Below are 10461 nucleotides of genomic sequence, written 5' to 3'. Positions count from 1 at the left end.
GCTCTTGTATTCCCTGTACTTCCTCTACCCCACCCATGAGGGCCATATGCACAAAAGAGTTGACTCCTAAGGATTTTGGAAAACAGGTCTTTTTTTATTGATTTGTAGCTGTAGCCACAACCTGGCAGCATGGGGGGTGGGGGTGGGAGGACGTCCAGGCCGGTCGGCCCGGCCTGGCCCAGCCTCCCAGAGTCTGGGCGTCTCCTGGCCCTCAGCAAGCAGAGTACGTGGCTGCTCCGGGGCCAGCTGAGGGCATCGGTGCAGCAGTGAAAGCAGCAGCGCTCAACCTGGTGCCCCCTCAGGTGGGGTACACCTGGAGGACGGTGGGTGGTCCCTGCAGGATGGAGGTGGGCTGGAAACCCAGAGCTGGGACTCTGCAGTCCTAGGCCACGTTGGGGCCCGGGACAAGGTGTCTGGGATACCTGGGTGGGGGCTGGCGTGGAAGGAGAGGCTGGACATCAGAAAATAACTGAAGGGGGGGCAGGGCAGGTGGGGGGCAGGGCGGTCTCTGTGGGTGGTCCGCGGGTGGGGAGTGGACTCTCCCGTCCCCACTCAGGTCTGGGCTCTGGCGGTGTGGCACTTCCGGCAGAGCACGTGGCCGTCCAGGGGGAAGCAGCCATTGTCATCTGCCTCGATGGACAGTGGCTTCCCGCAGTCCTGTGAGAAAGGAGGAAAAGCCCTCTGGTGGAAGGCCCCTGTGTGCCCCCCACACCTCCACCTTTAAGTGAGGAAGACCAGATGCTCCATGCCTCGGCCAACGTCCAGCATCACTGCCTGTGTCCCCACCACTCCCACCCTCCTCTCCTAGCCTTACCTCTCCTGCCCATGTTCCTTGTCCCTAGGCCTCTCCCACCCGAGGCGGACAGTGGGTTGAGCTGTTACCAAGGCACCCACCCAAAAAAAAGACATGGGACCTCTCCCGCCTGCCTCTACTCCCTTCTCTTCCTCTTTGACCTCACCAAGCACATCTCCATCTCCCTCCAGTACAGCGAAGGAGAGCACCCTTCCCTCCCACTGGTCACTCTTTTTCTTGGTTTATCCACAACCCAAGGACCCCACAGAAAGCCCTCCCCCCCAACTTGCACAGTGACGGGGGCATCTGGGTGGAGCAGGCACAGGTATCACCCCCTCCACCCTCAAAACTGCAGCTCCAAACTCCTCCCGGCTGGTACCGGCCACCACCTGGTAGTGAGCGGTGTCCCACCACCTCCCAGCGCTGGGGGCCAGAGGGATGGCCAACCTCGCACTTGTAGCACTTCATGTGGAAGTTCTTGTCCAGAGCGACCACTCGCACGGTCTCCTCGCGGCCGGGCTCAGGCATGATGGGCCCTTCGCAGACGGAGCACCTGGGGGCATACTGCCTGGAGGGGCAAAAGCGAGGCAGGGGTCAGGGTGGGGGCAAGGGGTTCCCAGAGTGCAGGGGGATGTGCATGGCAACAGGGCAGGTGTCTTGGCCCATTTGCCTCACATCCCTGGGTAGAGGACACTCAATGGAGAAATCCTAAGACCAGCCCCCTCATCCGTCCTTTATCAAGGGGAATTTCCTGCCTTTCCCCAGCACCCTCCCCAAAATCCCATGTACCCCCAGGAGCCTCTGCCACCAGGTCTTCACCCTCTGACTGCAGCTCCTGCAGAAAGCACAGCCAGAGGCACCCTTCTCCAGCCCCACCCCACCCCCGCCCAGGACCCCCTGCTGCATGGCGTCTGCCCCACTGCTGGGGTGTACAGAGGGAGGGATGTGAAGTTCTGGATGCCTAGGCTGGAATTCTGAAAACCTATACCTCCAACACACTGGCAGAGGTGGGAGTCAGACTCTGCAGTTTCTGTACACCCTTTAGCTACATTACGGGATTCTACTGCTGGCCTGAGAAAGCAGCCACTGCTTGTAGGGGAAATCCAGAGTTCCAAAAAGCCAATCTCCAAAAGGACTTTCGGGACCCAGCCTGTGCGTGAAATGAAGTCATTCCAACACTCGTGGCTGAACACAAGACCACAAGCCTCCGAGAGCCAAAGGCCCAGGGAGGGGGCACCTGCCAGTAGCAAGACTTGCCACCAAGGCCTGAGGCCACTGGACAGCTGAATCCAGGCGAACTGGTCTCCTGCCGTCAGACAAGCATGTGGGGCCAGGAAGGAAGGCCAGGGGGTTGGCGCTGCCGTGGAATCAGGAGGGCAGCCTGGCCCAGCCCCCAGACGACGACGGCTGGCACCCAGAGAAGAGCCCAGAAGACAGGAGGTGGGTCCTCACTTGTGGTAGTCAGGTACACAGTGGGGCCGGTTGGCCTGGTCCACGATGAAGGAGGTGCCCTCCAGTGGGCAGGCGCAGACCACGCACGTGAAGCACTGCGGGTGGTAGGCTTTGCCCGTGGCCCTCAGCATGCGATCAGTGATGGGCTGCCCACACGTGTTGCACTTCTCCAGAGTGTCCTAAGGAGGTGGCGGGAGGACGTCGGCCGGGAACCGGCACCCCAGGCCCGCCTGCCCCACATCCACGGCCAGCCCCGGGCTGAGCCCCCACCCGGACTCACAGTGTAGCAGCCCTCACAGTAGGGCGCCCCCTCCAGGCTGTAGAACTGCTGTCCTTGCAGTTGCTGCCCACACTGGTGGCAGGTGAAGCAGGTGATGTGGAACAGCTGTCCCAGGGCTCGAACCGCGGGCTGTGTGCGTGCCAGGGGCTGATGACACCGGCCACAGGACTCTGGGAGGCCAGAGAAGACAGAAGTCAATGGGAGGAAGGAGCGCGCAGGCAGGCGGTCGGCTGGCTCGGACGGGGAGTGAGGTGGAGGTCCCGACAGGTGGCCGGTGAGCTCACCATTGACAGCCACATTCTGCCTCTGAGGGTGCTCCATGTCGTGCATTAGCTGCTGGGTCAGCTGCTCCAGCTCCTGCACCTCCTTCAGACTCAGAGGTCCCGGGGCCCCAGGGGAGCGTACCTGAAACGCCAATACTTTCTCCAGACCCTCTCAAGAGTCACCCTCTCTGAGAACTTTCCCCAGCCCGCTGATCCGCTCTCTTCCAGGAAGGACGAACTCCCCTCCCATCTCCCAGACACGCGGGTTTGACTCCAAAAGCTCCTCCTTCTCCCTCCCTGACCCCCAGCACCACACAGATAAAGGGGAAGGGGATGACCCTTCCACCCACTTTGCCCAACGCGCCCCCCACCCCCCCAGGGACAGTCACGGACAGGCCAGAACAATGGAGCGGACAGAGGCCACACACACAGCAGCTGAGGTCACTGAAGCACCCCGCACGCCAGGCCGCGCATCACCTCCACAGAGCATGCTCAGGCATGGCCCCCCACAGAAGAGGTTGGCACGTGATGGCGTGTGCACCCAGGTGCACACACACCTACCCGTCCCGCCTGCTGCTGAGCAGCCCCTGTCAGCGTGAGGACACAACATAGGCGGGATTGACAGGTTAAACCTTTGGAGCCCAGCTCCCGGCTCCCCCAATAGGGGTCCGGGGCTCCCTGACCCCCCTCCCTCCCCAGGAGGCCTCAGAGAAGGCCCATTCCCATAGGCCTGCCTGCCCCGTCTGTTAAGAGCATCCTGAGAGAGCTAGAGGCAGGTGGGCGGGGTGCAGGTGAGGTTAGGGGGGTCCTGCCAGGAACCCTGAGCAGTGTCGGGGGGTGGGGGTGGTGGAGGCACTGCAGGGTCCGTGTGGCCTGCACCAGCGTTTCCATGACACTGCAGCAGAGACGCTGGGTTGGTTTTCTCTCTACTGGATAAGCCCACCCAAGACTGTGGCCCGTCACTGAATGTTCTCCCGTCAATACCTTCGTCCCCGTAACACCTGGAACCTCAGAGCCACCCAGCTGCCTCTGCCCATAGCCACCGTCCCCTCGGGCCTGGCTCCACCATCCTCACACCCGCGTGCATCCAGGGCGGCCACGGGGAGCACAGCTCCACGGATGCTCCAGCTCCCAGCCATTCCCCCGCAGACTCCTCCCGGGCCTGCCCTTCCTGTGAGCCCCTCCACAGGGTAAGCTTCACCCTTTCTTCTCCCGATCTCCCCTTCCCGGCATCTTGGGGACAGAGGGAGAGCACTCAGCCAAAAACCCAATCTTCAAAAGAACTTGGGGCCACCTCAGGTGCCTGTTCCATTCCTTGGAAGTTAAGAACGACCTGTACACATCAGCCCCCCATGGGTGTCCACAAGCCTTTAAGACACACTCCGTGCAGCCGCCGTGTGCCCTCTCTGCCTGCCAGCAGCAACGTCACAGCTTCAGTAGCCGTGGCACTCAGGCCTCAAGCTCTTCGACTAGAGCTCCAAGTGTCCTCTGTCCCAGGCATCTAACACCAAGGGACACTTCAGACCCTCGGACCCGAGACTTACTGGCCTCAAGTAAATCTTCCCCCGAGGCCCCAGGCTTGACCTCCCAATAATCGCCTTCGTCCCTCCTACCCCATTCATAGCTCCTGAGTGAACGAGCTCAGAAAGGCTGCTCTGCCTCCCAACGGTCCCCACGAGTCTTGTGCATCAAGGCCTCTGGCTTGCCTGCCCCCAAGTCTGCTGGCGGAGCCATCTACTTCGACAAGGCCCCGCAGACTCTCGCCGCCCTCCGCCACCATGGCTGGCTTATCTGGCCCAGTCTCAGCCCTGGGTCATGCCACCGCCCGCTTCCTGCTTCTGCCTCCCAGCTGCAGGAGGAAGGTGGAGGGCTCGCTGCTCGCTGCTTGCTGCACACTGCTCGCTGCACACTGCACACTGCAATGCACTGCGGTGCCCTCTGCACCCTCGGGCCTCGCCCCCGCTGGTGCTTGGCTCCTGCTGACTCCCAGTTGCCTTGCCCACAGCAGCTGTTCCAAACCTTCCCATCTCCCCGAGCCCCGATGGCGTCGCCCCCTCGCTCACCCCCTCGCTCACCGATGACCTCACCTCCTACACGACTGAGAAGGTGGAAGCCAGCCAGCTCCAGCTCCCCGCTCAGAAAACACTGTGGCCACACGCCCTCGGCCTCTGGGAATGCCTGGGGCGCACGCCCATGCTCCCCCCAGGGCGCCACCCCAGCCACAGCCCCTGCTCCCCGGCATCATGAACCCCTCTTCCAGCGGCTTCTTCCTCCTGCTTCTCTCTCTGACACGCACACTCCCTCCCCTGCTCCTTCACCTCCCTGCCAACCTGGGGACAAGGCTACTCCATTTCTCACCACCTACTGACTCACCTCCTTTCACTCTGTCCCCCCCACAGGGCACCAACGGGGCACCCCGCGGCCACCTACAACTTCCAAATGGCCACATCCCTGGCCTTATTCTCGGCCACCCCAAACGCCTCGGCCATCGCATTCTCTTGAGACCCTACACCAACTTGTGACCCTCTTCCTCCTGCGGCCGGTCTGCCCCCTCCCACCTGGTCAACCTGAGCATCACCCAAGTTTCCTCCCAGGCCCTCAGCTCCTTCGCATCCCCTGGGCCCGCTGCCACTCCAGGGGCAGCTCCGGTGTCACCACACCCCGCTATCCTGCGCACACTGAGGCCCGCTCCTGAAACCCAGCCCTCCATTTCCAACCAGATGACAGGTCCCGCTGAGACCAAGTCCTCCTGGAAGCCGTTGCTCAACACGCTGACAGCTGGACCCCTCCTCTTCCCGTGCAAACCATTTCCCTTTCTGGACTTCTCTATTTTATCAGAGACACCGTCATTCCCCAACACACCCCTCCTCTTCCAACTGCTTATCGGTGGCCAAGCCTGGAGGCTCTTCCTTTTTAACAGCTCTCCTATCTGGGCCTTAGTTTTCATTGCAACGAACACCAATCTATGGTCGACCAGGAGTGAACTCCCCACATCACTGACTTCCTACCTCAAGCCCATGCCTCTGCTAGAAAAAACTCCCCCAGAGCCTCAAAAGCACAGATGTCACCAGCCCTCCAACCTGGCCACACGACTCCTCAAAGACTTCCAGTAACGACTCTCCAAGACTCAGAGGCTCCCTTGGTGTGTTCTTATTTCCTCTTCCCTGTCGCCCACCCACCTACCACCCACCTCCATAAGCACAGCTCTGCGATCCTCCCAGAGGAACGGGCTACTTTCTCTTCTCCAAACACCCAGGGTACCTGTGCCCTGGAGTCCTGCTCATGTTGTTCCCACCCAGATGCCCCTCCTGGTCCTCTCAGGAACCTCAAGTCACACCACCCTTCCAAACCCGCAGGCCCCCATGCTGATGCCTGTCTGGAGTTCCTGTAACACCAGATCCTGCAAAACTCGCTGGCATTGTGCATCCCTTCCCCTGCGCCTGCACACTAGTACACACACACTCATGCCGTCGGGTAACTTGACGGTTGGCAGTTGGCAGGACTACATGACCGCCGGGGTCCCTTGGACTGAGATCTCATGCCCTCAACCAGAAGGCAAAAATGGTCAGACAGGAATGATCACCTTTCTGTTTGGAGCATTCAGGAGCTAGATACAGACCCCAGCACTTTCTAAGAGTTAGCTCATTGAATCTTCACAACCACTGTGTGGGGTAACAGTGGGGAAACTGAGGCCCAAGGTTCACCTAACTTAACTTGCCTAGGCTCTCGTGAGCCGGGAATTCTATCCCAGGCCCATCTGACTCGCTCAGACTTAACTTCTTTGAGAGATCTCTTCCCTCCAGAGCACAGAGCACAGTGCCTGGCACTCGGCGGATGCTGGCTCAGCCAGTGTTTACTGACGCTGTGACTCTTATCATCAGATGGGCCCTGAGGCAGTGAGAGTGGCTCAGAGGAGCAGAGAGATTAACTCAAGAATCTAAGAAGGGGAAAGCAGCAAGGTTGGACTGGTGATGATCTCATCCCTCCCTTTAACATATTAGGGGGCAGGGAAAGTCCACCAAATCCTCCTGATGCAGAGCCTGGGCTGCTCCGCCAACTACCGGCAAGGCCCCACTCAGACCCAGACCCTGCCAGGCCCGCCTCAGAAGAGCTTTCTCTCACCACTGTCCCCCCAGGCCAACTTCGGAGGCTCTAAACTCCTATCCTACCGCCCCCACTCTACCTCCCTCTCTGGGGCCACCTTTGTCCTCATTCTGCCGCTCCTGACTTCTCCCCCAGCCCCAAACCCCTGGTCTCAGCCTGGTCCTCCCACCCTCACTCACCTGATTTTGGTTTTGAGCCGGTGGCGGTGGCACTGGATGCTGCTTCTCCTGCACCCGGGGCTTCTCCTTCTGCTGAGCATAGGTGAAGCTGGGGGGCTGAGGGGAGCCGGTGCTACTGGAAGAGGGAACTTCAGGGGACCCCAACTTCTGATTGGGCTGTGAGCCGGGTCCACCTGGGGCTCCAGGGCTGAACTTGGAAGCCACAGGAGTAAACTTGGGAGTCACTGGAGAAAACTTAGGGGCTGGGGATGGGGCTGGGGGTCCTCGAGGCTGAGTGTTAGCCAAAGGCACAGGCTGGGGTTGGGCCTGGGCCTGGGCCTGGGGCCGGGGCTGCACAGGGAGCTGGCCCTGGCTGGGAGGCTGAGCCTGAGCCTGAGCCTGGGGCAGAGGCTGGGAGCTGGAAGGGGACTTCCAAGGGGGCAGGGGTGCTGTGCTCCCCGTTGCAGGCTTAGTATTGGACTTGTGACTGAACGGAGTGGTGACTGGTGGGGGCACATATCCAGATGACACCTGCAAGGGGAGGGAGAAGGGAAGAGAAGCTCAGTTAGAGCCGCGGGGCGCCTTTCCTCCCTGCCCTGCCTCTCCCACTCCCCTGTCCCTTACTCGGGATTTGAAGGGATCATTCCTGGTCATGTCATCCAGCAGTGAGGACAAAGAGTCGATCTCCAAATCAATACTGCTCACCTTCTCCCTGGGCTAGAGGGTCAAGGATCAGAGCACCCATCCCAGGTCTATTCCCACCTCACCCCCATCAGGCCAGAGGTGCACGGGAGGTGGAGGTAAGGCCTCTCCTCTCCTCCTTGGGGGGGGGGGGGTCGTCCGAGTGTTGCAGCCCCTCCCAAGCCCCCTTACCTGTGGTGGGGGGGGAGGTAGGGCGGCCTCAGGCCCTCCCTCTTCGTCCAGGGGAGGCGGTGGCGGGGAAGGGAAGATCTCCTCCTCCAGAGACTCAGAGGGGAACGGTTCCTCCAGAGGGGGAGGGGGAGGTGGGAAGGCAGCTCCTAGAGCACCCTCGGACTCGTCGCCATCCCCAAGGACAGGAGGGGGAGGCAGGGGAAAGTCTGAGGTGGAAGAGGAGAGAGGGCAGTCAGGGGACAGAGAGGAGGACAGCAGGGGCCCCTGCACCCCTTCCCCCAGTTACTGTCCCTCTACAGCTCTCACCCCTGACCCAAGCACTCTCCCACCCCACCCCACCCCCACCCCCACCCCCACCCGATTGTGTGGGAAGGCGACGGAGGCGCAGGACCCCTGGGAGCATCGGGTCAGGAAAGGCGGGGTCCGCCCCCGGAGGGATGCAGCTCCCGTTACACTCGGGAAAACGGACCCAGAGGGGACGACCGTGCCCCACATTCCCGCCTCCCACCCCCAGGCGGGGGACTTGGAACAGTCCCAGGAGCCCTGGCTCCCGGCCACGAGCTCCACGATGAGGTAAGAACATCTGCTCGGGACAGGCTCGCGGCGCCCAGCCCCCTCCGCTGCGACCGCCCCGGCCCGGCCCCGGCCCCGGCCCCGGCCCCGGCCCGGCCCCGCGTACCTTCCGGGGGCGGCGGGGGCACCTCGCCCACCCGGCCCATCTGCGCGCGCTGGGCCCCGGCGGCCGGCGGGGGCTCCCCGTCCCCGGGCCGGAAAGGATTCACTTTGGGCTTCGGGGCCACCACCGGGCCGAACTTCTTCTGCGGGGCGTAAAAGGCCGGAGCCGACACCGACACGGAGATCGCGGGAGGCGGGCGGGGGGCCGCCATGGCCAGGCCGGGCTGCAGGGGGTGGGCGGCCAGGTGACGCGGCGCCCGGCCCGGAGCCCCCCTCCGCGCTGCACCCCAGCCCGCGCCGCACCCCTGCCCGCGCCGCACCCCCTCCGCGCTGCACCCCAGCCCGCGCCGCACCCCTGCCCGCGCCGCACCCCTGCCCGCGCCGCACCCCCTCCGCGCTGCACCCCAGCCCGCGCCGCACCCCCTCCGCGCTGCACCCCTGCCCGCGCCGCACCCCCTCCGCGCTGCACCCCAGCCCGCGCCGCACCCCTGCCCGCGCCGCACCCCCTCCGCGCTGCACCCCAGCCCGCGCTGCACCCCTCCGCGCCGCACCCCTCCGCGCCGCACCGCAGCCCTTGCTGCACCCCTCCGCGCCCCCTCCGCGCCCCCTCCGCGCGCCCCTGCGCCGCTGCCGCCGACCTCACCGCGGGCCGGAGCGTGCGCGCCGCGTCGGGGTGGCCGCCGCGCAGCCGGGTCCGCGGGCTCTGCGTCCGGGCCGCGAGCAGCCTCCAGCCTGGCGGGGAGGGGACGCGGGGAAGAGGAGGGAGGGAGGGGGCGGGGAGAGAGCGGCGCTCAGACCATACAAGGAGCGGCCCGGAGAGGGGGGCGGGGAGACGGGAGGGCGGACCCGGCAGGAAACTCCCCCAGGAAGGGGCCCCGCTCCGGCTCCCGGCTCCCGGCTCCCGGCTCCCGGCTCCCGGGCCCGAGGCTCCGCCGCGGCGCCCCCGCCCCCGCCCCCGCCCCCGCCGGGCTCGGACCGCCCTCCCCTCCCCTCTGCTCCCCTCCCCGGGCCCAGGCCTCTGATGTCATTTCCTGACCCCCCGCCCCGTGTCCCCCGCTCCCCGCCCGACCCGCGGGGGCCGAGATCTGACTCACCGTCCGCGCGGCCCGACTGCGCCCCCGGCCCCTCCCCGGCCCCTCCCCTGCCCCCTCCGGCTCCGCGCTCGCCGGCCCGACGGGGCTGCACCGGGACGGGGCGGGGGCGGGGGAGGAGGGGCGGGGGGTGTCCTCCCCGCCCCGCCGGGCCCCTCTGTGACCCGGGGGCGGGGTGCGGGCAGGACCTCCAGGCTCCCGGGAGGATCCTAACTTCCAACCCTGGGAGCCGCCTCGGGCTTCTAGGAATTCGCCTGGGCCGCGCCCCGCCGCAGACCGGCTGAGCTCCGCGGGAGGGAGAGACGGGGGCGGGGGGCGGGGGGCGGGCGCCGCGGCTCGGACCGGACTTCAGCGCCCCCCGTGACCCCCCGTGACCCCCCAGCCCTTGGGCGGCGGGGCGGCCCCGGAGCCTGCGTTCGGTGGAGCCCCCACCGGTCCGACGGGATTCCTCGGCCTGGGACTCTGCGCCCCTGGCTACGCAGAACGGACAGACCCAGGCTCTTTTTTTTTTTCTTTGTTTTTAAGTGAACGTGGAAATTTACCCAATTGCTGCCTGAATTCCAACACACTGGCTACCTGCAAAGTATGGAGACATATGGCACCTCGGCCAGCGGGGCGGTGTGTCCCCGGCGGGAGCCTCCTTTCCTCTCTCCGCTGCCATCTAAGGCGCTCAGCGCCCTGCGGCGCACCATACTCAGTATGTTACTTCCAGGCCTGGGCCCTGCAAAGGGGCCGTACCCTGCTGTCAGCCAGCCTCTGGGCTATGCTCTAG

At 64.4% G+C, this 10461-nt stretch overlaps 1 protein-coding gene across 3 annotated transcripts; it reads right to left on the bottom strand.

The window, feature by feature from the left end:
- Positions 1-73: 73 nt before the first annotated feature.
- ZYX (zyxin) lies at positions 74-9373 on the bottom strand. Of its 3 annotated transcripts, none has more exons than XM_077850249.1 (10): positions 9242-9373; positions 8603-8822; positions 7924-8129; positions 7675-7767; positions 7072-7581; positions 2810-2930; positions 2526-2695; positions 2246-2424; positions 1241-1361; positions 74-657 (listed from the first exon to the last, which is right to left on the bottom strand). In XM_077850249.1, the coding sequence occupies exons 2-10, from the start codon at positions 8808-8810 to the stop codon at positions 553-555; spliced, it is 1713 nt and encodes a 570-aa protein (XP_077706375.1). In that variant the 5' UTR covers positions 8811-8822; positions 9242-9373; the 3' UTR covers positions 74-552. The 3 variants fall into 3 exon arrangements, with proteins under 3 accessions (XP_077706375.1, XP_077706377.1, XP_077706376.1); XM_077850251.1 differs by having other exon boundaries at positions 9237-9352; XM_077850250.1 differs by lacking the exon at positions 7675-7767 and having other exon boundaries at positions 9237-9366.
- Positions 9374-10461: the final 1088 nt, after the last annotated feature.

The sequence above is a fragment of the Canis aureus genome, chromosome 15 (genome assembly GCF_053574225.1).
Source record: "Canis aureus isolate CA01 chromosome 15, VMU_Caureus_v.1.0, whole genome shotgun sequence".
Lineage (NCBI taxonomy): Eukaryota > Metazoa > Chordata > Mammalia > Carnivora > Canidae > Canis > Canis aureus.
This window is presented reverse-complemented; position numbering and strand designations above follow the sequence as displayed.